Source organism: Suricata suricatta, chromosome 17 (assembly GCF_006229205.1).
Source record: "Suricata suricatta isolate VVHF042 chromosome 17, meerkat_22Aug2017_6uvM2_HiC, whole genome shotgun sequence".
In the NCBI taxonomy this organism is placed as follows: domain Eukaryota; kingdom Metazoa; phylum Chordata; class Mammalia; order Carnivora; family Herpestidae; genus Suricata; species Suricata suricatta.
The window spans coordinates 35,439,332-35,465,628 of NC_043716.1; the positions used below are offsets into that span (position 1 = coordinate 35,439,332).

The window sequence follows — 26,297 nt, forward strand, 5'->3', positions numbered from 1 at the left end:
GAGGGAGAAAGGCGCGGAGAGGCCATTGGTTGGAATTTTGCGAGAGCGAGGCCAATTAGAGCGAGCGCAGAAGAACCCAGCGGCCAATGGGTGGCGCCTCCGGGGGCGGGAGCAGAGAGACAAGGAAATGCTGTCACCGCCGTCAACACGCACGTGGAGGTTTGTTAAAGGTATAGAGACGGCAGCAGCCCAGTCAGGGTGGGGGGGTTGAGGGGTGGAGAATGAGTCACTGGGACTTAAAGGGAGTGGTCAGTGTTAAATGGCTGGTCCCTAGCAGGTGCCTGTAGGCGAGCCTAGTGCAGGAAGCACCCCCTGGAGGGAAGCTGGTGGGCAGGGAAAAGACAAATGGAAAACGGAGATAGGGATCTGACTCTGAGGCCAGGTGATGGGGAGACCCAGGAGGGGCAATTTGGTTGGAGGCAGAAATTGGGCGGGAGAGTGGGAGAGGTTGGAGTGAGTTGTCGATCAGACAGGATAGGTGCTATGTATTGTGCGCAAGTGTATGTATGGGGCGGGAGTGGGGGTGGGAGTGGGGGTTCTCTAGAGTCTGGGGAGATGCAGTGGGGTCAGGAAGAGATTGTGGGGTGGGAAGGGAGACTGCTGAATGGAAAGGGGGGAAAGAGACATTTGGGATCAAGCCATCTCAGACCAGAGCCATTTTCCTTGTCCAGCTCCGATCCCTGGGTTCTCCTTTCATGGTGCAGCGGAGTTCACACTAGCTCGTGTTCTGGTAGATGGAAAGGTTACTGCTGCCCCGCCCCTCCCGGGCCTCCCTCACCTTAGCCAAGGTTCTCCCTTCTTCACATTTTTCCCTTCCTAGGTAGTTGGAGTCTAGTTCCTAGGTCAATGTCAGCCGTAAATGGGGGCACATGGGAGCAGGTGGCTGTGCAAAGCCACTTCCAGGCTGTGGACACAGGGCTAAGAAATGGAAAACCTACCAGTACCCATTTGGGCTTTGACCTGCCTGGGGCAGCCTTGGGTCAAGTGATCTCTGTAGTCCTGGTTTCCACCAACATCGGGAAGGGGAGCTGCAAGAGCCATCTAGGCAGGCACCCCAGGACTGTGCCAGGTAAGGGGAACTTCCTGCCCTACCCAGGTGTCTGCATTACTAGGTACGAAGCTTCATAAAGCCCTACATTAGATACCGGCCATCTTTTATTATATGGTTGTAGCTTGAGCCAGATGGAATCTGGAAGACCAATTTGCTGCAATGAAATAATACATGTCTCAAGCTTAATGATACTGATCTATGGATTCTCCACTGGTTGGAAATTTTTGCTACATCCTTTCCCTCCATCAACATGACTGAGGGAGTTGACTGGACTTACTTTCTTGTTGAGGTTGTCTTTCCACATGTGAACATTGCTGTCCTCCACTCCTTCCAAGCCCGTGCACTTGAACCTGTGGGAGCAGTAATTAGCACCCTTCAGCTCAGATGGTTTTGTTCCTGGGGCCACACTCTTAGCACTCCTGGGCTATGCTGCCCTGGACCCGGGACTCTGGGACAAGACTAGGATCATGAGAATGGTTTGCTTAAAAGCCAAGAGCTCAGGACAGATATTTATTCCTTCGGTAGACATTTGTTTGTTAAAGACTTCTTTTGGATCAGGCACTAAGCTAGGTCTGACAATACTGAGATGAAGAAGGTGACATGCTTCCTGCCCACAGGGGGATTGTAGTTTATAGAGGGAAAAAGGCTGATGAGTTCCAGTTACTTTAACAGTTATCTCCGTGAGATAAAGGGGAGCAGAAAGGAGAAAGTGGTCTTCAGGGGCCAGTCAGAAAGGTTTCGTGAAGGGAGCAGACATTTGATTTGTCCTTTTGAGTACGTGTTTGCCAGATAGACAATGGAACGGGCATGTCAGGAAGAGGGAGCAATGTGGGCAAAGGTGCAGTGTTAGGGAAACGTGAAGTAAACAGTGTGATTCTCCTTGAGCAAGATGGTGAGGAACAGGCTGGACAAGTAGGCAGGGCTCACGCACCTGCTGAAGATCAGGCAGTGAGAAGGGCCAGGCGTTTAGACAACGATTCTTCTTCTTCTTCTTTTTTTTTTTTTTAAATCCTTCTTGCTGTTGTTGAACCAGAGTGTTTAATTTCTGTTTTGTTTTTTTTTTTAAAAGACCAGATGGAGAGAAAAAGTACCAGCTTCCAACAGCCTCTCCCATCCTCGGCGATTAGGCAGGAAGTTTGCAACTGGTTGTCTTTTTAGATTTTCCCTTCTGTCTTGAAAATAATACGTAGGCTTGTGTTGTGCTTTTCTGCCGAGTGGGATTTGGTGTCTGGATCACAAAACAGCCCTGCAGTGCAAGCTAGAGAGGGGCCGGCCCTGCTGCTACTGCTGAAATCCCAGCAGGGATTTTATCTGCGTGGGAGAAATGAATTTTTTATGGTTACTGCTTTTTCTTAAACACTTTGCCACCCTCTTCCCTCCCCCAACTTTGTAACATTATTAATCTTTCCTCGGGAGAGTCTTAAGTGAAAAGAGAACGTGTTGTGATATTTCACTGCACAGAGGAGGCACACTGGTTTCTCAGTGTGAAACAAAGGGCTCGATTTGGGTTCGGGGACTGTGGCTCGCCTGTTTTCTTCCGGTGCTTTTGCGTGTAGGTCCTTATGTCATCTTGTGGTCTAATTGTTTGGTTGAATTATATATTTCGCTTGGACCTTAGTGATTGTGTTTGGGGACCGGACTCTGGTGACCGAGTGGGTGGTGGGTGAGGGAGGGTGAGGCAGTGTCAGGGAGACATTGAGACATTCGCAGTTTGTCTAAGGAGAAGCTGGGAGCCGCGAGCCTGGTGCCAGAGTCTGGGGTGCGGCCGGAGGGGAGGGAATCCACTCACCAGGATAACTTTAGAAAACATGAGTGGTGCTGTTCGTTGAAATGGGGCATGTTGGAGGAGGAGATTTTGGGGGGGAAATGAAGTCAGTCGGACCCATGGAGTGTAAGGGTTTATGGGACACTGATGTTTGGCCAGGTTGGATAATCATGTCTGGAGCCTAGGGCACAGGTCTAGGCTGATGAGACTGGGTTAGGTGTCCGGAGCCGCCGAGGTGGCATCTGAGGCCATGGGGGAGGATGAGAATGTCTGAGAAGAGAAGAGGGCCTGGGAGAATTGAGGAGGATGGGGGAAGGGGGTGGCCCAAGAAGATGGCAGTGACGCTGGTAAAATGCAGTGCCCAGCCTTCTGGGAGGCGATGGCCAGCCAGATGGGGTGTGCTGGGGGCCCTAAGCTCAGGCACTCTTGGGCCCAGCCTTGGGGTGGGCACTTGGTACTCTGCCAGCAGATGCCTGAGCCCTGAGCAGTATGGTCATTGGGGGGGCCCAGATGGGAGCCCAGTCGTCAGAGGCCTGCAGTGGGAGAGAGGAGGCTGACCCTTACCCGAGCGTCCTGCCGTGCTTGCGTGGCTAACCCCTCTCACCACGTGCGTGTGCTCACTTCGCAAACACGGACATTCATGGGCAGCCCCAGGTCTCATCAGAAGTGCCTTCACAGGAGGGACTACATCCCTTACTGTCTCTGGCTCAGGCTCAAAATCCCAGCCAGGAAACGCTCTTCTGTAATGTTTATGCATAAACTGACTTTGTAAAGCTTCTCTGGACCCGGGTGCTAGGCATGGCGAGTCAGGGCTTGGGGGATTTTGCAGCCCGGTGGGCACAGGGCTGAGTGCCTTCGTTGCCTGGAGGGACATTAAACTTTCCAAGGCTGAGTGCAGTATTAGTGCATCCAGCCCTGGCTGCCTTGGTCATTGGAAGGTGGGTCACTGGCAGCGGGAGGGGTTCCCAGGCAGGCTCAAAGAAATCTGACCTGGTGTCTTCTGAGTTGCATCTGAGAAGTCCTGGTTGGTCCTTGCTTTTGGCCTGATCACTGGCCACTTCTCATATCCTCCTGCCCAGGATGGCGATGAACAAGCATCTGGCTCTCCTCCTCAGGCTGGATTCTCTGCCCTGTCTCGCCGTCGTTTGCTCATTCCCGTTCTGTAGTCCATCTTCCCAGGCTGGCTTCCTGCCTCCTCCTCTCCCTTGTTGGCTCCTTCACTAGGAGACTTAGTTGCCACCTGTCCTGACATGACTGCACTTCCTTTAGTGACTTCATCCCAACCCTGAAGACCTTGGTCAGGTCACAAGAGGTCTCCCAAGGCAGTAAATCACCAAGTTAAGGTTCCTGGAACCCACCACCATGTAGACCACAGCCGCATTCCATCAGCCACGAGCCCCCAGTGGGCACAGGGACCTGGGAGGCTGCAGGTGGCTTTCAGTCATTCTCAAGTGTGGGGCCTCAAAAGGCCCTTAGAAGGTTGTTGTAAAGATGGACCGAGAAGTTTGAAGGAAGCCTGAGCTCTATTTGCTGGCTTAGTTTTTTTTTTTCAAGGTATTTTGGCTCGATTTGCCTTTAGGAGAGAGGGTCTCAGAAAGGAGGGACCCAGTCCCCTTCCCTTCCAGGCTTGTAATCCTAGTATCTGGGATCAAAGAGCCGCAGTGTTGAGCATCACTGAGCAGGAGGGGAGTGGTGAGGTGTGGACATGATGCCAAAGAGCCTGAGGAGGGGCTGGGGCAGAGGATGGAACTTGGGAGCGTGACGCACATTCTTGAGCTGCTGGGGGTGGCCTGTCTCCAGATTTTCAGCCAGCGCCTATCAGGTGCTCTGGGGTGAGCTTGGGCTGTATTATGCCATCAACAGCCCCTGCCCCTTACAACTCTCCAGGAAACTAAGGCAGATGAGGGCTGACTTGCCACCAGGTCCTTCTGTTCTTTCCGTAGGCCATCACCCACCGTAGGCAGAGGGCACTCTCCCACTCCCCGTCTGACTCAGGTATCCCAGGGGAAGCAGAGATAGTCAGGCCTGCATATCTCCCTGGAGAAGGGAAATCCCGAGTACCAGCAGGCAGTTCTGCTTGCCGGGGGACTGGCACCCTCATTTCCAAAGGATGCCCAGGCGTTGGGTCAGCTTCTGCATATGAAGCATTATGCCCATGGCTTGGAATCAGCTCCCAGGAAAGGATAATTCTTTGTGTCCTAAGAGTAAAGCTAAGAGGGGAAATGCGGCAGAAAGGGGGCCAATTTATTAATATTCCTTCTCTCCACCAATCCCAGTTCAGAACACAGGAAGACACTTTTCCAGTCTTGTAACCCACACGTGAGGGAGAGAGACAACCTCACGTCTTTCTCCCACTGGCGCGGCGATGAGATACAGGGTCGGTGGGGGCTGGTCGAGAGGCTTCTGTGCCAGAGCACATTCAACTGTTGGTCTGGTTTCCCCCAAAGGGCTTACGTACAGTGGTCCATCTGCGATCCTATCCTTTTTAATTCTTCCGATGTGAGGGTGGGCTGGCTCTAAGGAAACACTATGTGCTTGCCAATGCAGGCCACAAGTGACAAAGGAAACAGAGTGAGGGAATGGAGAGCTCAAAAAAAAAAAAATAAATAAATAAAGGGCCTTGCCACTCTTGCAGAACAGCAGTCCTGGCTACGTCCCTTTGAGGGGAAGAGGCATCGTTAAAAGGAAAGCACATACTGTTCTGTGACTCACCTCTCCCTTCAGCCCAGATGCTCTCCAGGCCCCTGCTGGGTTTGAACGCGTGCCCTGCTGCCTCCTCCTAGCTCTGCTCCCCCAAGACCCCCACCAAAATTTCAAGAGCTGCAGCACGTATTAAAACCGAAATCAACCTGCTGTCCTCTCCGGGGTGCTGGGGTGGCGAATGGAAGGCAAACAGAATCTGTGGCCAGGGCCCTCTCTTGAGTAAAGCTGGGCTCCCAGCCCTCCACCCTGGAAGGGGATCTTGGCCCTTAGGGAACTGCCTTTTCTCCAGACTCTTTAGCCTCTGGGAAGGGGCTAAGCCAGGACCCCTCTGGTCTCTCCCCCAGAGTAACAGATCTTATGGACAGGTTCTGAGGCCAAAGCCTCCCTCTGGAGACTGGGGAGTGGAGGGAGGGCGCTCGCTGACAAGGAAGGCGTCGCTGGGACTCGAGTCTGCAGGCAGAGTGTGCCAGCTCTGACTCCTGCAGAGCTGGCTTCTAGAAGCCGGAATACCCACACCAGGCCCTGCCCCCTGAGGTCTGTTCTTGGGCTGAGTGCCAAGGCCAGGAGGTCCCTGCGACCACTGTCCCCTTATCGGGCTGTGGACCGGCTTTGCCCAGGTCAGGAGGGCAGGTCCTGCCTCGGTCCCAGCGTGGACGGGGTGAGGGGCCAGGGCTCCCTCCCCCGGAGCACCCCCCCCACCAAGCTCTCTCCAGAGTAAAACATAAAAGAAGCTGTGCTGCCAACTTGCAGATTTGCCTCAGGCAACTAAATTTATTAGCAAGAAAAAATTTTTGTCAGCCCAGTGCTGACTAACAAAGTACATCGTTAATAAAGGATAACAAATCTGTCACTTAATTCATAAAACATACCTCAAGCAGTTACAACTAAAAATAAAGTTGGATTTTTGTTTAATTTAAAAGCCTCAAAAATAACAAGCAATATGTTTTTAAACATGTAGTAGACACAATTGTCTATTATACAATATACACTGTACACAAGCAGGGCTGGGGCAGAGAGCAGAGGGTCAGGAGGCGGAGGTGCTCTTGTCTGAATCCAGCTTCGACTTGAAATGCTGTGTCCTTTAGAAAAGAGAACTGCTAGAGAGAGAAAACACCCCCGATGCCCCTCATGGCCCCCAAACCCTGAACTGAAGCAGGTGTGAGGGAGGCAATAACCAGGACAGGAAGAAGGGAGCAATTAAATAAAACTTTAAAGCACACACAATACACAGTGTTCATCATCTGAAGTAGAGTATAAGGCAACGTTCTCCATAGAAAAAGAGGGCATCAGTGGATAGCTCGACTTTTTAAATAGAAAGTTGGAATGTGCTGGAGGAGGGCGGTGGCAGGGCTGGGCACGTGTCATGGGGCAGCCCCGTGAGCCTCCCTGGAGGTGGATGCCGGCCGTGCTCTGGGGACAGGGTCCCGGGGCGTCCTGGGTGGCCGGCGGGGGGCCGGGGAGGGGCAGGGCGAGGGGCAGGGGACAGAGAGGGGCATGGCACAATGCGACTCCGGCAGTGTTGGGGGGAGATGGCTGGAGGGGGGCTCACTTTGCTCCTCGACGGAGTGAAATTCATGTTTTTCCTTTGGAAATAAGGGTTCCCATTCGTCCTGGTTTAGAACGTCTCATGGGGCACGGCCGCTGTCCACGGTCTGGGCAGGCCGGAGCTCGAGGTGAGAGGGAAGGGCCAGGGCAGAGCCAAGGGGCTTCAGAAGGAGGTGAGCACTAGGCGACAGAGCCCCTTCCTATGGGGACCGTCGCAGAGCAGAAGGGAGGGGCTGAGGGTGGCCCAGGGCAGCCTGGAGCCTCCTTTCCCCAGGGGCCCAGGCAGGACACAGATGGGGGACTGTGTCTTCAGAGCCTCCCACCTCAGGTGGCCTTACAAGTTCTTCGTGACCAGGTGGGTCTTGTAATGTTTGGTGAGATGGTCACTCCTCATGAAGCGCTTCTGACACTGGGCACACTCGAAGCGTTTGTCCCCTGGGGAGACAAGACATGTGTCAGTCAGAGCCCCATGCGGGGACACTGTCCCAGCCCGGAATGGGGGTGCCTGTGAGGAGTGAGGGGCACCCCGCACAGCTGGCGTTGCCTCATCATCATATCCTAGCCGCCTGCTGCGTACACACTCGCTCCCTGTGGCCGACTCACCTCAACCCTCCAGCGGCTAAGATTTCTCTCCACCCTCCATGGGATGTCACTTCCTGGTCCACTGTGTTCCCCTCCCTTGTCCCTTGCCAGAAACGCTGTACTTGTGCCCCTGTACCTGCACCCAGGACTCTTCCCAAGTGGTCATCTGGTTCCTGCTGATCTTTGTCCCTGTGGCTGACCCTGGCTCCACGTCTTCCCCCTCCTCGGAAACACCCCACTTCTCACTGACCTGTCGGCTGCCATTCTGAGTATTTATTCTTCAGCCCTTGGGGGGCAGGGGTGGGTAGGACCTGCCCCCCCACTGGCCAGGGGCTGCAGCTTCGGGTCACATGCCCCATCCCCAGTCCCAGGCTGGGGGTCTGCTCACTGGAGGCACTCGCTCTGGCACAGTGGTTCTCAAAGCATGTGCCGCGGGCTGCTGGGGACGCCGGGGACGCCCTTGACAGCATTAGGTGGGAGATGGACGAACGTTGTTCTGTTTTATAGTTTTGCATTTATTTGCCACTGTACTAAAATATGGAACTAGTATCAAGTCTGTGGTGCCAAAAATAATGCATTGGACATAAAGAAGTAAAAACAGGGAAACAAGTTGAGGAAAATCACTCGGTAAATAACAGTAGCAGGGGCAGTGTGGCACAGTGATTAAGAGTATGGACGGGGACGGGGGGTGATCTCGGCTCAGGTCATGATCTCAAGACTCGTGAGATGGAGCCCCATATTGGGCTCTGTGCTGACAGCTTGGGATTCTCTCTCCCCCCTCTCTGCCCCTCCCCTCTTCACGTTCTGTCAAAATAAATAAATAAACTTAAAAAAAAAAAAAAAGGAAACTGAGTATTGACCTGGGAACCAGAGGGCCTGGTGACCAGGCCACCTTCCCGTGCCTAAGTAAAATGGGCATAATAAAGAAGCGTCCCCGCAGAGTCGTTACGAGGATTAAATTGGTTCATTGATAAGACGCGGCATCCAGTGCCTGGCACACCTGGTGGGACTTGGTGAACAGACAGCTGTGCGGCTGCGGCAGACGTCACCAAGGCTGTGCTGCGTAAATGCCGCATCTGGGGAGCACTACAGAAAAGGACTGGCCTGAAAGAACTTCCTGGGTAGGCCTGGACCCCCCCCCCCGCCGGCAGCCCCAGGAAGAACAGTGCCGGCTCTCACTCAGGCCAGGAGCGCCAGAGTCGCCGAGGGCAGTGGAGGGGCAGGGGGAGAGGCCGGGCAGGCCGCAGGGGAGGGGACACACCTGTGTGGGTGCGGGCGTGCCGCTGGAGCTCGTCGCTTCGTGTGAACCTCTTTCCACAGAAGAACCAGTTGCAGACAAAGGGCCGCTCGCCGGTGTGCAGGCGCACGTGGGCCCGCAGCAAGGACGTCTTGCGGAAGGTCTTGCCGCAGTCGGGGATGTGGCACACGTGCTTCTTCTTGCCCTGCTCTCCGGACCTGGGAGTTGGGTTGAGGGTGGGGACGGAGCGGGTGGAGCACCGAGAAAGGGAGGAGGCAGAAGAGGGAGGCAGGACAGGTGGGAGAGAGGATGTGAGGTCAGGTCGGAGGGCACAGGAAAGGGGAGGGGGACAGGTGGCCGGCAGCTGCTACCTCACCCCTCTCCCACCTGGGTCCTGGAGAAGGGCCTGGGGAACAGGGCCCGAGGCGGGCTGGGGGCATGCCCCCAATCACCTCTTGTCTCCATCCTTGCAGTTGGGACACGTGCAGGCCATGCGGCGCCGCTTCTCCCCGGGCTGGGCCTCTCCGGCCAGCGCCTGCTCCATCTGCAGCTGGATCTGGGTGGGGCTCAGGCCGCTGATGGTCAGGTTGTTCCCGGAGACGTTCTGCACCGTCAGCTGCTGCTGCCCTGTGGCGACGAGGAGGGCGCGGTTCAGGGGGAGGAGGCCTGGCGCCCCCTTCCCTTCTGCGCACGACAAAGGGATCATCATGTGCCAGAGGCCATGTTACAGACTTTAAATGTATTAACTGATTTAACCTTCATGACCCTACATTAGATGCCGTTATTCCTCTTTCATAGTTAAGGGGGCTCAGGCTCAATAACATATCAAGGTCATAGCTAACAATCAGTAGAACTTACATCTCAGCCCATTGGAGGCTCGACCTCCAAGCCAGTGTCCTGAACAGTACAGAACACAGGCACAATTCAGTGTCAGACTCTGCCCACGTGACCTCAGTGGGGCAGGGCCTTGTCCTGAGTGGTCTTGGAGGGTTTCTTCAGGAACGCCTCCAACCTCAGGCCCTTGTGAGATACCAACTCTGCTCTTGGGAAGGTCTCCAGGGAGTTTTGTTAAGAAGAGTGAGGAAACGGGACAAATCAAGTCCTCTACAACTTCCAGAAAGCCATTCAAAGCATGGGGAGTGTCAGTGACCCAACACTGGTGTTTCTCTGAGTGGCGTCATCCTTGGCACCAAATCAGATGCGGAAGTGACATAAATTCATTTAAGGATGAGAGGAGATTCGGAGAGCTCCCACTACCTTGAAAAGTGCTCCTCCCCCAGCTAAGAACACTCACCTTGGGGGCACCCCGGTGGCTCAGCCGGTTAGGCCACTGACTCATGATTTTGCCTCAGGCCATGACCTCAGTTTATGACTTCAAGCCCCTGAATCAGGCTTTGCGCTGACAGCATGGAGCCTGCTTGGGAGTTTCTCTCTGTCTGTCTGTCTGTCTCTCTCTCTCTCTCTGCCCCTCCTCTGCTCATGTACTCTCTCTCTCTCTCTCTCAAAATAAATTGTTTAAAAACTTAAAAAAAGAAATTAAAAAAAAAAAGGGGGTGCCTGGGTGGCTCAGTTGGTTGAGTGTCTGGCTTCAGCGCAGGTCATGATCTCACAGTTCATGGGTTCGAGCCCCGCATCAGGCTCTCTGCTGACAGCTAGCTCAGAGTCTGGAGCCTGCTTCAGATTCTGTGTCTCCCTCTCTCTCTGCCTCTCGCCTGCTTGTGCTGTCTCTGTGTCTCAAAAATAAATAAAAAACATTAAAAACTAAAAAAAAAAAAAAAAAAGAAATAAAGAACACCCAGCTAAAGCACCAGGAACCAATTTTGCTCAGTAGCTTCCATGTTCCTTTGCTTATGTGCAAGGGCTGCCGCGCTGTAAATACTGCCCAACACAACCACTCAGCTGACCATTCCCACCCCACTGCCAGAGGCTCCCTCCTTTCCTTCTAACCGTAACTCAAGGCTGCCTCCTTCTAGAAGCCTTCGTTCAAGTCCCTTTATGTGGAACCTCCCTTGAATATCTGTACCACGCTGATCTGCATGTGTGTGTTAGCCGGAGAGCTTTCCTGAGTACATCTTATTTCTCCATCATATTCAGGGTCTTCAGCTGTCAGGTGGGGCCAACACGTGTCTTAAACTATCTCCTGGACATCTGTAAGGACCAAATGGACCTGCTCTCAAGCTAGAAGGGACCGGGCAAACGATGGGTGGTATTCTCGCCATCGTTACTGGGAGGCCCAGGCTGGCCCACACCCTGGCCCAGGGGCCCTCCCTCACCTCCAGTGTTGGTGATGGTGACAGGCACACCTTGGACCTGGACACCATTGATGTTGATGGTCTGCATGGCCTGGGCCGCGGCTGCCAGCTGGGCTGCGTTCAGGCTGATGATGCTCCCGGCGGGGGCGATCTTTGGCAGGGGGCGCTCTTTCCGGAGAATTGCGGCCGAGTGCTTTTTGCTGGTCCCGCTCAGATGGGGAGCGCGGGATGCAGGGCTGCTACAGGTGGTGGCAGAGGTGGCGGCAGCTGTTGCTGGGGGGCTGTCCTGGACGAGGACCGTCTGCACCTCACCGGAAGGCGTACGGATGTAGACCTGGGAAGGGCCAGAGAAAAAGGGTCAGTGCACCAGGAGACTGGGGCCCCCGCACTTTGAATAGTGTCACCGCCCCTCCCAAGTGAGAAGTGGGGGTGCCTCTTCATCCACTCAAGTTTTCTCCAGCTGGCCCAGACCTACATTCACACTGTTGACGGCATCCCCATACTAAGGTGGCAAATGTCGATGACTGATTGGAAACCAAACACCAAACTTACTCAGCATGGAAAGATATGCCAGCCTCAGAAGTAGAGAATTAGAAGGGAACTAAATGGGAACTTCACAAAAGATGCGCCAGGAATGACCGCCAAACGACAACAGCTTTTAGGAGGCACTATCGACAAGGAACAGTTGTCCTCCACCTCTGGTTGGCAAAGATGGAAAAACAAAAGATGATGCTCACTGCTGGTGAGACAGCAGGGACACAGGCACTCCTACGTCAGGAGTAGGAGTGTAAGGTGGTCTGGGCTTACTGGAGGCAAATGTGGGAACGTGTGTCAAAAGCCTTAAAAATGTGCACGTCAGAGCCTGAGTGGGATGAGGAGGGCACTTGTGGGGCAGTGATGACAGCAGCCCGGCACGAGGGTCACAGCCCCAGCAGGCTGAAGACCTGTCCGCATGGGAGAGCTGAGATCTGGGGGGCAGTGATCCAGAAAGGACGATATTCAGGCTAACGGAAGCGAGGTTTCTGTCACAGAAGATGGTTACAAATATGGAAAGGGAGCATCTAGAATGAAGTGTGTGGCACTGGACGGGAATCAGAGGTACTGATGAAAACTCTTGGGTTTCAATACAGAGAAATAGAGATATAAATGTGTGATATATATGTAGGTATGTGCGTGTCCATGTCTTTTTTTATGTAGGTATCACATATGTGTATGTATGTCCTTATGTATACTAATTATATATGTCTCGGCCGTGTCCACTGAGAAGGGCCGGGAGCACCAATACTCCAGGGGCAATGAGCTCACCCAGCACCCAGGTCTTAGTTTCTAAATCTCATGCTCCACTAAAAGGAACCAGGGCTCCTTGGACAAAGAGCTGATTCCAGGTTTGGGGACAGGAAAAGTACAAGAGCTTGGACCACCTGTTGTGCCAGAAAGTAGGAAGGTGTAAGAATGGTGGGATCACGGGAAAGGATGCAGGAGGCAGCCTGAGGGCAGCCCCCCCCCCCCCCCGCCCAGCCGCCCGGCCAAATATGGGAGAACCTGAACATCACAATACTACTACTAATGGATTATAACCCACTGAATAAAATGGGAACCTAATAGTCCCTATTGACATAAATAAACAAATGGAGACGAGAATGACACCCTTTCCAGTAAGAGCCAGGACTTTGGGAAGAATGATCCATTGCAGGGCAGGGGCTAGGAAAATACAAGGCATGAAGGACCTGCTACAACAGGGATGGACCTTGAAAGCACTATTACTAAGTGAATTATTACAAGTCCACTGCAAAAGCTCACCTATTGTAAGGTTCTGTTTAATGAAATATCCAGTATAGGCAAATCCATAGAGACAGAAAATGGATTAGGGTCGCCAGAGGGGTTGGGGGAAAGGGGAAACGGGGAGTGGCCACTAAAGGTACAGGATTTCTTTTTGGGGTGATGAAAATGTTCTAAATCATCATAGTGGGAATGGTTGCACAATTCTGTGAACACAGGAAAACCTACTGAGTTGTACGCTTTAAAAGGATAAATTTCATAGTATGCGAATATCTCACAGCTGATTTAAAAAAGAAAAGGATGGGAGTATGTCAGGGGATACAGGGGTCAACCTGCAAAAGCTCCAAATGGCTGAGGGTGGGACCAAAGTGAGCAACAAAATAAATAACACAGTCCTGGATTATAACCCAAAGTATAAGATAAATATACACGAGTCCCTCAACTGCTAGAAATAAATGATTAAATAAGTAAATAAAGAAGAAAAAAGTCATCTTTATAGAAGAATTCCAAATATTATGTAGATACTTTCTCTTCCAGGATGCAGAGCTTAATTCTTAACCTCGACTCCCGCCCCTGACTATGGGAGACTTAGCAACTCCCTTCCAAAGAACAGAGAGGGGGGCGCCTGGCTGGCTCAGTCGGTTAAGTGTCCATTTCTCTCTCTTTTTTTAATGTGTATTTATTTTTGAGAGAGACCAGGTACAAGCAGGGGAGGGGCAGAGAGAGGGAGACAAAGAATCTGAAGCAGGCTCCACGAGCTGTGAGCACAGAGCCTGACATGGGGCTCAAACTCACGAAGTGTGAGAACATGACCTGAGCTGAAGTCAGAGGCTTAATGGACTAAGCCACCTAGGCACCCCAAGTGTCCATCTCTTGATCTTCGTTCAGGTCATGATCTCACAGTTCGTGAGTTTTAGCCCTATGTCGTTAGTGCAGAGCCTTCTAGGGATTCTCTGTCTCCCTCTCTCTCTGCTCCTCCCTGACCTGTGCATTGGCACACGCTCTCTCTCTCTCTCTCAAAATGAATAAATCAATAAACTTAAATGAAACAACAACAACAACAAAAAACAAAGAACAGAGAATGGGAAAAGGAGCGACTTACAATGAGGAGACCTAGTAAATGCCGCCTTAACCAGGGACAGAGGTTAACATCAGGGACATCACATTATCAGGATGGCATGTGGACACCATGTACTCCTCATATAAGGTGATCAGAGGGCCATTTCACCTCTGTAGGATTCTTTCCAAAAACCCATAACCCCAGACTGGGGGACATTCTGTAGGATCCTGACCAATACACCTCAAGACTATCAAGATCATGGAAATAAGGACCAGGAAGCTATCACCTGAAGGGCGCAGGGAGCTGTGTCTGCTAAGTGTAACACGGTATGCAGACTGGATCCTGGGACAGGAGGAGGACATAATGCAAACACTGGTGACATCCAAATCAAGTTTGGAGTCAGTTAACAGTCATGTGCCAATGTCAGTGTCTTATTTTTGACAAATGTACCTGGTAATGTATGAGGTTTAACCCTTGGGGAAACCCAAGTGAGAGGTAAACAGACACTCTCTGCACTACCTTTACCACCTTTCTGTAAATATAAATTTATTCTAACACAAAACATTAATTTTAGGAAAATCTCTTATAATAAAAGTTACTAAAACAAGTGAGCAAAAGTCTGATGAGGAATGGGATATTTACATAATCTCAAAGTATCTCCATACAGGGGTGCCTGGGTGGCTCAGTTGGTTGACTTTTCCTCAGGTCATGATCTCATGGTTCGTGGGTTTGAGCCCCACGTCGGGCTCTGTGCAGACTGCTCAGAGCCTGGAGCCTGCTTCAGAGTCTCTGTCTCTTTCTCTCTCTGCCCCTCCCTTGTTTACGCTGTTTCTCTCTCTCTCAAAAATAAATAAATGTGAAAAAAAAAACAAAACCCAGTATCTCCCTACAAAGAAAAAAGGTGCAGAATTCTGGTGAACATCACTTTAATTGTTACCAGTAGGGAGACAAATTGATATCATGTACCCCTTCTAGGATACAGTGAGAACACAGCACAGCATTACTTCTCTATTTCTGGGAAAAACAAAAAACAAAACAAAAAAACCCCCACAACCCACAGGTCATGAGGGAACATCACACCTAAACTGAGGAACATTCCACAAATAACTGCCCTGTAGTGTTCAAATGTGTCAGAGTCGGGGCACCTGGGTGGCTCAGTTGGTTGAAGTCATGGCTCAGGTCATGATCTCTTGGTTCATGAATTCGAGCCCCATGTCAGGCTCTGTGCTGACAGCTCAGAGCCTGGAACCTGTTGTGGATTGTGTTTCCCTCTCTGGCCCCCTCCTCAAAACTAAAAAAAAAAAAAAAAATTTTTTTTTAATTTAAAATTAGGGATGCCTGGGTGGCTCAGTCAGTTATGCAGCTGACTTTGGCTCAGATCATGATCTCACAGTTCGTGAGTTCAAACCCCTCATCGGGCTCTGAGCTGACAGCCTGGGGTCTGGAGCCTGCTTCAGATTCTGTGTCTTCTTCTCTCTCTGCCCTTCCCCCACTTGCACTCTGTCTCTCTCGCAAAAATAAACAATATTATAAAAAGCCATGACATCAAGTTAAGACAGAGAACTGTTCCAGACTGAAAGAGGCTAAGGAGACACAACAACTACATGCAATGTGGGAGATTCTTTCGCCATAAAGGAATTTCATGGGGACAAGGGCTGATACCCGAGTGGAGTCTCTAAACTAGACACTAGTGTGTTTTGTTGCTAATTTCCTAGGTGTGATGGTTGTACTGTTATGTAGAATGTCCTGCATGTAATAATGAGACACTTTCTATAAAACATTTGGAGTGAGAGGGATTGTGGTGGCAATTTACACTCAAATGATTCAGGGGCAAAAAGTTATTTGTTAAAAAAAGTCCTGCTGGAATTTTGATTAGGGCTATTTTTTAATTCCTGGGTTATCTGGGACTGTGTTAAAAGCAAAGAAACAAACCTTATGGCATCTCTTAATGAATACACAACTCTGATCCCCAATTTTCTCGGATGTGCCCCTTTTGCACATCATTGCTATTTTCTGTGTATCTGAAGTTTCTGTTACTAGAACACTTTTTGTTCATAATGTAGAGCAGGGTTCAGCAAACTTGTTTTGTAAAGGGCAGATACTAAGTATTTTAAAGTCTGTGGGTCATGATGAGGTCTCTGCTTTGTAGTGCAAATGCAGCACAAATGGACATGTCTGCTTTCCAATTAAACTTTATTTATGAAAGCAGATGGGTGGGCCAGATTGGACCCCAAACTGCCCATCTCTGAATCAGAATATAATGCCTTTTTAAAAAAAAATGTCCAGGGGCGCCTGGGTGGCTCAGTCGGTTAGGCCTCCAGCTTCGGCTCAGGTCAGATCTCACGTTCGTGGGTTCAAGCCCTGCGTCAGGCTCTGTGCTGACCGCTAGCTCAGAGCCTGGAGCCTGCTTTAGGTTCTGTGTCTCCTTCTCTCTCTGCCCCTCCCCCTCCATGCTCTGTCTCTCTCTGTATCAAAAATAAGTAAAACATTAAAAAATTAAAAAAAAAATGTCCAGATCCTTTGCCCCACTTCTAGCTACTTATTTAGCTAGAAAATTGGAAACTGCCTACATCTACAGTTAACAGAGTATTAGTGGTAAAATATACAGCACCTCAAGATACTGGAAACTACTTTATCTTTAAAATAATGTTGTAGGGGGCGCCTAGGTGGCTCAGTCGGTTAAGCATCCGACTTTGGCTCAGGTCATGATCTCACGGTTCGTGAGTTGGAGTCCCATATTAGGCTCTCTGCTGGTAAAGCAGAGCCCGCTTCAGATCCTCTGTCCACCCCCCCCACCCCTTCCCCACTCGTGCTCTCTTGCTCATTCAAAAATAAATAAAGACTTTAAAAAAATATATTAAAAAGCAATAAAATAAAAGAATGTTGTAGCTCCACATATGCATGATTATTTCCTTAGGAAGACTGAGGTTTGAGCCCTGCCTCCATCAATCTCAAGATACAGGACCTCGGGGAAGGGAGGGGAGGTACTGCCAAGGATGTGTGCACTGAGCGGGTGTCACCTCAGTTCCTCTGTAAGGTAGATCTGATAATGATACCTCAGAGATATTATAATAAGTAAATTAAATAATTTAAAGAAAATCACTTGACAGTACAGAATATACCAGAAGGGAGGAGGCATTCCAGGGTAGACCTCCAGGGCATGCCCTCCTGTGTGACTCCCATGTCCACAGGTCAAACTCAAGGGCACTCCTTTTCCACCCAGGAGAGGATACAACTCCCTACTCTCACTGATTGTGATGTCTTGGTTTTTTCTCTATATAGCTGCATTATAAATTCCTCGATGGCAGGAGCTATTTTCTTATAGTTAAAAAAAAAAATCCTTGTTCTCAACTTTAATTGTAGCACCTGCCACTGAGACCCAGCAAGTCAAAGTGAAAAGCAGAAAAGAGCTTCGGGTGTGAAGTCAGAAGTTGGAGTTGAATCCTGGCTCTTGTTACCTACGCCCCATGAGTTCTAAGAGACTTCCTAAGTTCCCTGAGTTCTCCATCTACAGCATGGGCACAATCTCTGGCACTTAGTGGGCATATACAAAGAATAAAACCGCCTCACAGAGCCAAAGAGATTCCAGAGTAATATAGCACCTTAATCAAAGCCCTCAATAAGAATATTCTTGTTGAAGTTCTTAGCGTCACAGATGAATCTAGCCTAAGTGTTCCTGCTGTCAAGCTGGCCTGCGTCTCCCTATTTTTTTTCGTCATTAACAATGACCACAATTTTCTTGCTTTACATCAAATTCTATGCTTCTGACTGAAATTCCTTTCATTCTTGTACCGTTCTGTGGATGCAGTTCCATAATAAGAAAAACACACTTTATTATTAGAAAGTATGTATCTGCCGTCTACCCATCCTACAAAAACAATTCCCCAAAAGGAAAACTGGACAATATAGGTACAGGGGGATGTCTCAGCTTATTTCTAAGGATGAGACATACTCAGCCCTATGAACCGAAGAGAACCCATTTGTCGGCCCAAACGGCCACTTCCTGCCCACCCCGGACGATGCTGACTCCTAACACTCAGGTCAAACTGGGAGATGCATCAGCACTATCTTCCAGAGCAAGCCCAGGGGGAATGGAGCGGCAGCCACTCAGGGCGAAGGAGAGGGAGGCAGGTGCAGAGAGTGAGTGTGGTACCTGAGTAGGCGTCGTCTCAGCTGCCTGGATCTGAAAGTTCTGGGAGGGCTTCTGGGGGACGGTGGGGAGGGTGGCAGATGCCGCCTGCACCACCCGCAAGGCCTGCTGGGGGATCTGCACCACCTGCTGCTGCTCGGCCTTGGGGGGTACCACCTGGACCTGCTGGACCACGGCTGGCTGGCCCCCGCCAGGGCTCTGAACAATGAGTAGGTTGTTTCCTGCCTGGATGATGTTGTCCGCGGTGGTCTCGATCAGCACCGTCTCCACCTGCTCAGCCACAGCCACGGGGGGCTGCGAGGCAGGCAGACTCTTCTTCCGGGCTTTCTTGTTAGTCTTAGACAGTGATGTGGGGGGGCTGTCCGTGAGGAGCTGAGTGGTGGCCCCAGAGTCACTGGTGTTCACGAGGTTGTTGACGGGTAGTGTGAGCGTCACGTTGCCACCTCCACCCGTCAGCTTCACCACGTTGGCGCCGCTCTGCAGAGGAGTGGTGGTCGTACTCGACTTCTGGACAGGCGCTGGCTTGATGGGGACAGGCTTGTGACTGGACGGTGAGGGGGTGATGATGGCTTGGCTGGTGCCGGGGATGATCTGGATCTGGTTGGTGAGGCCGGGCTGTACCTGGATGGTCTGGGAACTGCTCGCCTGTATCTGAGGGACTGCCTGGTACTGGATATTGGCATTTGATCGGTTCCCTTTGTTGATCACCGTGGGGTTCTGGATGGCGAACACCAGCTGCCCCCCAGGATAGGACGCGCTGAGTTGTGACCCCTGAATCTGAAGGATGTTTCCTTTGGAGGACAAGATTCCAAAGCTATTCTTGCCAGGACTGAGAGGGAGAGGGGCAGGTTTGATGGGGACGAGTTTCCGTGGCGTGGGCTGGGGGGGAGCAGGTGGCGTCACCGCAGCTTCGACAGCTGGAGGGCCGATTTTGCTACATGTTGCAGCAAGCAGGGCTAGAGGAGACGGCTGAGAATCCTGCGAGAGAACAGGCGGGGAGAAAGTGAGGCGTGAACTCGCTGCCTGGCCACCCTCTGCCCTGCATGGTCCCTGGCAGGCTCTCCGCCACCACTGCGGTAGGCCAGGTGCCGGCATCTTCCCCCTCCCTGCTGGCTCCTCTTCCTCTCAGGGAGAAAAGTGGGCCATGCCTTCCTCAGGACGGAACTCTCCAGAAGCCCCCAGGGCAGGGTACACTAACACCCTTACTTCCCATTATCCTTATTTCTTAGGGCTCACAGAGCCATCCTCAGCTCTTAGACAGAAGTCCATGGGCCCATCACAGGGGTGAAGGGGACCCTGATTCCTCTGCTGAGGAAGGGAGGGAGGGAGGGAAGGAGGTGGGAGGGGCAACAGGAAGAATAAACACTCTGGTAAAGTAGGGGAGGGCAGCTCTTTGGAGGCTACACGGACAGAGCCTCTGGAGTGTAGAGACATAGCCTCTATTTCCCTTTTATGGTCAGGGGGTCTGGTGGAAGGGACTGTGAGTTTAATCTTGCTTTTCCCCCAGCTCAACTGTGCCGCCTTAGGTAAGCGGCCCTGGCTTCTTAGTTCAGAGAAAGCAGACAACTGAACCTTCCCGGGTCTCGTATCCTAGGATGTTTACAGTGAGCCAGCACAGAGCTCCCGGTTTATGTGGTTTTTTTTTTTTTTTTTTTGAGAGACAGAGAGAGACAGCGTGAACAGAGGAGGATCAGAGAGAGAGGGAGGTACAGAATCTGAAACAGGCTTTAGACTCTGAGTTGTCAGCACAGAGCCCGACGCGGGGCTCGAACCCACAAACCGTGAGATCATGACCTAGGCCGCAGTCGGAAGTTAAACCAACTGAGCCACCGCGGCGCCCCTCGGTTGTGGTTTAAAGTCAGCTTCAGGGAGCGCTTCCAGGCCGATGCAGCCCCAGCCCTCAGAAGCCACTGCCACTCACCTGGGTGGTGGAGGCAGCGGGCTGCAGGTAGTCGCTGGGACTGACAGCGGCAGTGGCAGCCATGCTGGTCTGTGGACCTGCTGGGAGGAAAGACAACAATGCTCAAGGTGCCCAAACAGAACCCGAGCCCACTGGCCTCAGATACTCTTTTCGCCTCCTTGCTGCTGCTTTTCCAAGAGAGGTTAACCTTTCCTTACACCTCCCCCACTCAAGATTAGCAGCCCTACACCTTTTTTTTTTTTAACCTTTATTCACTTTTGAGAGAGCAAGAATGGGGAGGGAGGAGAGGGAGGAGAGAGAGAGAGAGAGAGAGAGAGAGAGAGAGAGAGAGAGAGAGGAGAGAGAGAGAGAGCGAGAGAGCGAGCGCGCGCCAGAATCTGAAGCAGGCTCCAGGCTCTGATCTGTCAGCACAGAGCCCGACTCGACTCGGGGCTTGAAATCACTGACCATGAGATCATGACCTGAGCTGAAATTGGACGCTTCAATGACTGAGCCGCCCAGCGCCCTGTTAGTAGATGACCTTCTCTCCTCTCCTCCAACTTGGCCATCTGGGGCTGTGAGGACAGCTGGTCCTGTCTTCAGCCATCAGAAAGCCTGGGATGATATGAAGATATGAGACGACACCAAGAGCAGCTTCAGTCACCGAATGGAACTCTCTCTACAGGACACTGCGGACTCTCCCTAGCTAGATCGGAATCCCTATTTTGTGGGCAGAGGAGCCCTCCCCTCCAGCTAACTCCCTAGTTCTAACCAAACATCTTGCTCGCTCTTGCTATAGCCAGATGCCAAGCCAGCCTGGGAGAGAAGCATCTCTTAGCCAGGATGTCTGGCAGGGACATGCCTGCTCCGTGAGAAAGCCTTAGGTGCTTTATTTCCAGCCTTCACCACAAAGGCACACCATCTTCAGCGCACAGGTAACTGCCTTAAGCAAATTTATACAGGATAGCAGGTATGGCCCAAAGTTGTCACCGAGACTAGAACTAATGACTGAATATAACAAAAACAATGAAAACAGAGTAAATCCTATTTTTGTTAAATGTGTATATGTTTCTAAATATGAGTGCAGGAGGAAAAGTCTTTAAAAATGCTGGAATGTTAAAGGCCGTTATCCTTTGGTGGCAGAATTTCGTTTGACTCAAAGAATTTTTCACCTTTCCTGGCTTTTCTCATTTTCCCACAATGAATATACTCTATTGTGCCTTTTGTTTTTTAAATAAAGAAAAATAAAGAGCGTTTAGAAGGTAACGAAAGGAATCTCTACTCTGAACTTAAATCTGATCTAAGAGAGATAGAAGTAAAGTGGAAATCCTGAGAATTTGGGGCAAAGAATCTATGCCGTCTTGTAGTTCATAAGTCACTAAGGAAAAGGGCACTGGGCAGTGAGACCTGCATCCTGAACCTCTGGAAAGTAGCTTTCAGAAGTACAGAAACCAGGTTATGACTCTGGAGACTGGAGAAAGCACTGAGGCCCCTGACCTCCCCGAGAAGAGGACTGAGGTCAAGCAGAGAGAGCAACTTCTCAAACCATTCAGTCTTGGCTGGCCTCGGGCAGAGAGTCATTCTTCCATGGGAAAGGTAGGGGGAAGGGAAAGAAAAGGTCCAGGGGGAAGGAACAAAGCCCAGGATAGGCGAAGGGCCAGCAAAGACAGACCAATGCCTTCAATGGTTTCCAGGCCCTAGGGCCATACAAACTGCACTCCAGATTAAGACTTTGCAGGCACATTCACAAACTGTGGGAGAGAAGCCTGGAGGGCAGCTCTGGGCAAAATCGTATAAGGAGATCCTGCAATATTACACACATCGAGCCTTGGCAAAGTCCTAGAACAGCTTACCGCAGGCTACAATTACTGAAGTAAGGAAGCAGTGATCCTAAGGAATAAGCACAGGGTTGCAAAAAAAAAAAAAAAAAAAAGTCATGCTTGTTTCCTGGGGTTTTGCATGCATACATCAAGAGAAAGGTATACACTGTGTGTTTTATTAAACAAGGGATCTGACTGAAATTTTCATAATATTCTTATAAACAAGAAGGGGAAAAAAAACCCCACAGGCAGGATAGTCTGGTTTGGGGGCTAAGCTGAAGGTACTTCCACCTAAAAGGATAGAGATCCACACACCGTAGGGGGTTTGCTGCAAGGTCAAGCAGGGTGTCTCAGACTTAGGGGTGGGCCCCAGGGCAAGGGTCTGCAGCTTCTCCTGGGAGGCTCAAGCTTTTTCTACCAGAATGTTTTATTCCTGTATTTTCACTGTGATGGTCTTTTAAAAAGGAACACACAGTATAGATCACTGGGTGACTGCTGCTCTACCAAGCTTTGCCTGTTTCGGGGCCTGTGCGTGTTTTTACAACGGTACCGGTGCCAAGGGGCGCCACTCTAACTGCGTGGGCTAATTAAGACAACTTAATTCTGCACATTTAATTCACAATACAAAGTGACGGCTCTGCAGAAGCGTGGGAGCACTGTATTGCCTGGCACTAGACAAGGCTGGGTAGGCGTGCGATGCGGAGCTCCGGGAGCCTAATGTGTCAAGTCTGTGGTGTGCTGCTGCTGACAGCAGCGGTACGGGTTCCATCAAGTGTCATCCTTCCAGAGTGGGGTTGTCAATGTGATTTTTACTGGCTTTTCTGTAGTTAATTTTATAGGAGCAAGATCAATGAGTTGATAAACAGATTTATATGCATAATTAAGTAAGGTTGCAGCATTCTAATGAAAACATCTAAGTTGATCCAAAAACAGTTTTTCCTTTAGAGCAGTGATGAGCTAAGTATTTCGACCACGAACCACAGTTATAAAAACAATTTACATCAAGACCGAGTATGCCTGTGCTCAGGCACTGAGTTTCCTGAAACAGAAGCTACCCTACTCTGTGTGATGGACTTGGGTATTTTTCTACTACTCTATTTCATTTTTTTTAAATGCTGGCTGTGACTCACTAAATTGGTTCTGTGCCCTAGAGGCTGGAAAACATGTCTTAAGAGTAGCTGAACCACCACTGAAGTTTGGAAAACCATGCAAAGACCAAGCAGGCAAGTTCAACTCGCAGATGTCACAAAACAGGATTATAAATACAATGGGTGTCAGTATTAGGTTTCAAAGTGATCTTTAAAAACTAGTATGTGCAGTGCTTTTAGAGCATGAGGCTCCATCCAGACCTAAATGAAGGCTGGGACTGTGCTGTCATCTGTGGGGTGGCAGGGGCATCCCTCTCAGCCTCACTGCACTGTAAGGCAAAGGGTATGGCACCTCCTGGGATTCTAGGGGGCATCATTAATTACTATGGAGAGCAGGGAGCACACAGTGCATAATCAATAAATAGTGGTTTAAACTTTGGAGAGGAGTACATCCTGCCCTTGGGTTAAAAAAAAAAATCACATGCATATAGGACAGGAAGACGGAGCTTAACAGTGGTTCTCCTGTGAAAAAGCCCCAGTGGGTTTGTCTCAAAGCTAAATGGGAGGCAACGGAATCTAAATATGGTTGCCAAAAAAGCTATTGCAATCTTAGACTGGATTTCCAAAAGTTCAATCACAGAAGAACAAAAATAATCATCCCAGGGTATTCTGCACACCTGGGCCACATCTGGAGCGGCAGCTTTCATGCTGAGGGACACTTTGAAAGGGGCATTTTCAACTGGAGCTTGTTCAGAGGACAGGAGCAATGGTGTGACCAGGATGCCAGACTAGTGATATCCACCAGGGCACTTATTCTGTATGTGGATCAAAGACTTCAGGGCGGTAACTTCAAGAAGGCAGATGTGGGGGCTGCCTGGCTGGCTCAGTCCGTTGAGCATGCAACTCTTGATCTCAGGGTCATGAGTTTGAGCCCCATGTTGGAGGTGGAGTTTACTTAAAAAAAAAAAAAGAAGAAGAAGAAGGAGGCAGATTTCAGATTAATAATAGAAGGCAAAACTTTCAAAAGGTGGAATCAGTTGTGTTTTGAGGGAATGTTCTCCCTTCTCTGAAACCATTTAGACAGAGGCAGGATGTGTGTCAGTCAGAGATGGGATGTCTGCATGGGGTGGGAAGCTGGACTAAACGAACTTTTGTAAGATTTTTAAAATTCTCAGACCATGCTGTGATTAAAAACACAAGATGAGTTGCTTGCAGCTAAGGCTGGGAAGGGAAGGCAGGGCCTCTCCCAGGAGGCTCCCCTGGGCTCAGGTTCATTAGCTAAAATTGGTGACTGACTCCCCCGGACATCCTCTGTTCCGAAACAGGAGGACACCAGAATGGGACAGAGTGCAAACGACTTGGACTTGAAAACGGGCCTCAAACGCTTCTGACTTGTCTCCCCTTCCCATCTCCCCTTCTCCCTCTGCAGCCGCTGTTACCCTGGACTTGAACTGTTTGGAGACCAGGCTGGGCTCGGAGGGAATCTTCAGTTAGGGAGTTACAGCAGCATCTACCAAAGCAGCCCTGCCGGCACGTGACAGTGTACCATGTGGGTTTGGCTTCATTTTCCTCCCCAGCTGGCTCTTGAAACAACCCTCTAGATTTCAAACCAGTGTTTGTAAGTCTCTCTACTAGTATCACTCAGAGCTTTGTGGCCCCTCGGCTGCAGGCCTAGGCAATGAAAACAGAGACTGATCTCGCTGCCACTGCAGAACTATATCCTGGGATTAACCATGAAGGGGAAAGCAGAAGCAATTCCAGTTGGGTGTTTGGAAATGAAAAGTGGTTCAGAAGTAAGCATAAATGTCTAACTGCAAGACTATGAGCAAAGGCACTTTAGAACCTCATTAATTTGGAACGTTATGTTTAAAACATGTCACTTGGACATAAATTGTGTTTACCTTTGTCTTCATACTATTCAAAGGGAAGCTAAATAGTGTATGAGGACTGCAAAGGGACTCTTGCGTATAACCACGTAACTGTTTTATACCACTTTGAACATTTTAACTGTACCGTGTGCTCTTAACAGCAGTTTACATCCGGTCACTAAAACCTACATTTAGCAGCACTGGTGAGTGGGATTTACTAAGTGTTCTTGAAAGAAAAAGCTGCATTCCTTTCAGAGTTGTGCCATTCAGACTCCATTAATTCAGGTTAGCTAGAACTATCCCAACAGTCCCTGGGCTGGTGAAGTTTTCCAATGATTTATTACACAGGCAACAGTAGCTCTCTCAGGCTCCAAGGAAAACTTCCAAGGGCATCAAGCAAGGCTTCCAGACTGGAGGCGTGGGGTCTCACCCTGATGGCACCACCCAGACTCTCCTTTCCCCAGACTGGAAGCCAGTCTAGTTACAACACCAGCAGAAAAGCATCCCCTGGGTCTCCCAGCTCTTCTGTACACAGATCACCCATCTCCACCTCCATCCCCTCCAGCCACAGCCTTCTCTTCCTTGCTCCCTGGCCAGACCTGGTGGGAAAGCTGCCTGCACCTTCCTGTTCCCTTCCTTTCTCACTTCCTTATTTCCCTGAGCAGCAGCATCAGGACTCTGACCCTGGCTCTCTGCTCTCTCTGCTCCTGCCTGGGTCACCAACGACCTCCTCACTGCTAGATCCAATAGACCCTCAATGGCAGTTCTTGACCCTGACTATTCCCAAGGCCTCAAAATTCCCATGGATCTTCTACTACTTCAGCTTCCTCTTCTCCTTGTGGGCTCTGCTGCTCAACACTCATCCTTCCCATCCAATACCTGTTCCACAGGTGACCATGCCCACTCACATGACTCCAGAGATTGTCCACAGACTGTCACCTCCCAGGCCTGCATGTGGCCCAGGTCTCCTGAGTGGGAGGTGGGTACATCCACCCCGCTGTGAGCCTTCCACTTGGAGTTTCCTACACCGAGCTGCCACCTCTGCCCATTCTCTCCCCAGCCTTCTCATCCCGGCCTCCACAGGCCCTCTTCCAGATCCCTTAAGTTTTCATCTCCACCGCTGACCTTTCCTTGCTCAGAGCTCTTTCTTCTCTCTTTACTAGCTAACACGTATTCACCTTACGCGTCTCAGCCTGTTTTTTCCCCCCTGGCAAAATGTATTGAAAGCCCACTATGTACCCAGCTGTCATTTACTCAGACTCCTGAGGTGAGGCTAACCCCTCTGCTAACACTCGCCACCCATTAAATAATCACAGCCTTAATGTCTCTGGATATTCACAGGAGGGTTCCCAGGGTGGGCCAGGCCTGTTTTCACTGCGCTGCTAAACCAAGCCCAGCACACAACACAGGGGCCCTTCAGTGCCTGCGGGCTGGATGAATAATGGCAGTCTTTGGTTCAACCAGCCTCTGTCTGGTATTTCAATCACTAGGAAACCT

The 26,297-nt window shown here is 50.5% G+C and overlaps 1 protein-coding gene and 1 long non-coding RNA gene across 4 annotated transcripts in view; one reads left to right on the plus strand and one right to left on the minus strand.

Moving 5' to 3' along the window:
• The first annotated feature begins 3 nt into the window (after window positions 1-3).
• On the plus strand, window positions 4-25,000 carry LOC115282895. The gene is made up of 2 exons (XR_003904790.1): window positions 4-170; window positions 24,362-25,000. It is a non-coding gene; the product is annotated as an uncharacterized LOC115282895 (long non-coding RNA).
• The window catches only part of SP2 (Sp2 transcription factor), a 31,152-nt gene continuing 11,118 nt past the window's right edge, over window positions 6,264-26,297 (minus strand). For 2 of the 3 annotated variants that reach the window (XM_029929123.1, XM_029929121.1), the window contains exons 2-7: window positions 20,046-20,125; window positions 18,128-19,102; window positions 11,157-11,469; window positions 9,336-9,510; window positions 8,908-9,101; window positions 6,264-7,499 (exon numbers count right to left, since the gene is read on the minus strand). In XM_029929123.1, the coding sequence (XP_029784983.1) occupies window positions 7,399-7,499; window positions 8,908-9,101; window positions 9,336-9,510; window positions 11,157-11,469; window positions 18,128-19,102; window positions 20,046-20,108 (1,821 nt within the window). In that variant the 5' untranslated portion in view covers window positions 20,109-20,125 and the 3' untranslated portion in view covers window positions 6,264-7,398. The remainder of the gene's footprint in view (window positions 7,500-8,907; window positions 9,102-9,335; window positions 9,511-11,156; window positions 11,470-18,127; window positions 19,103-20,045; window positions 20,126-26,297) is intronic. The other variant, XM_029929122.1, reaches the window with a different exon arrangement.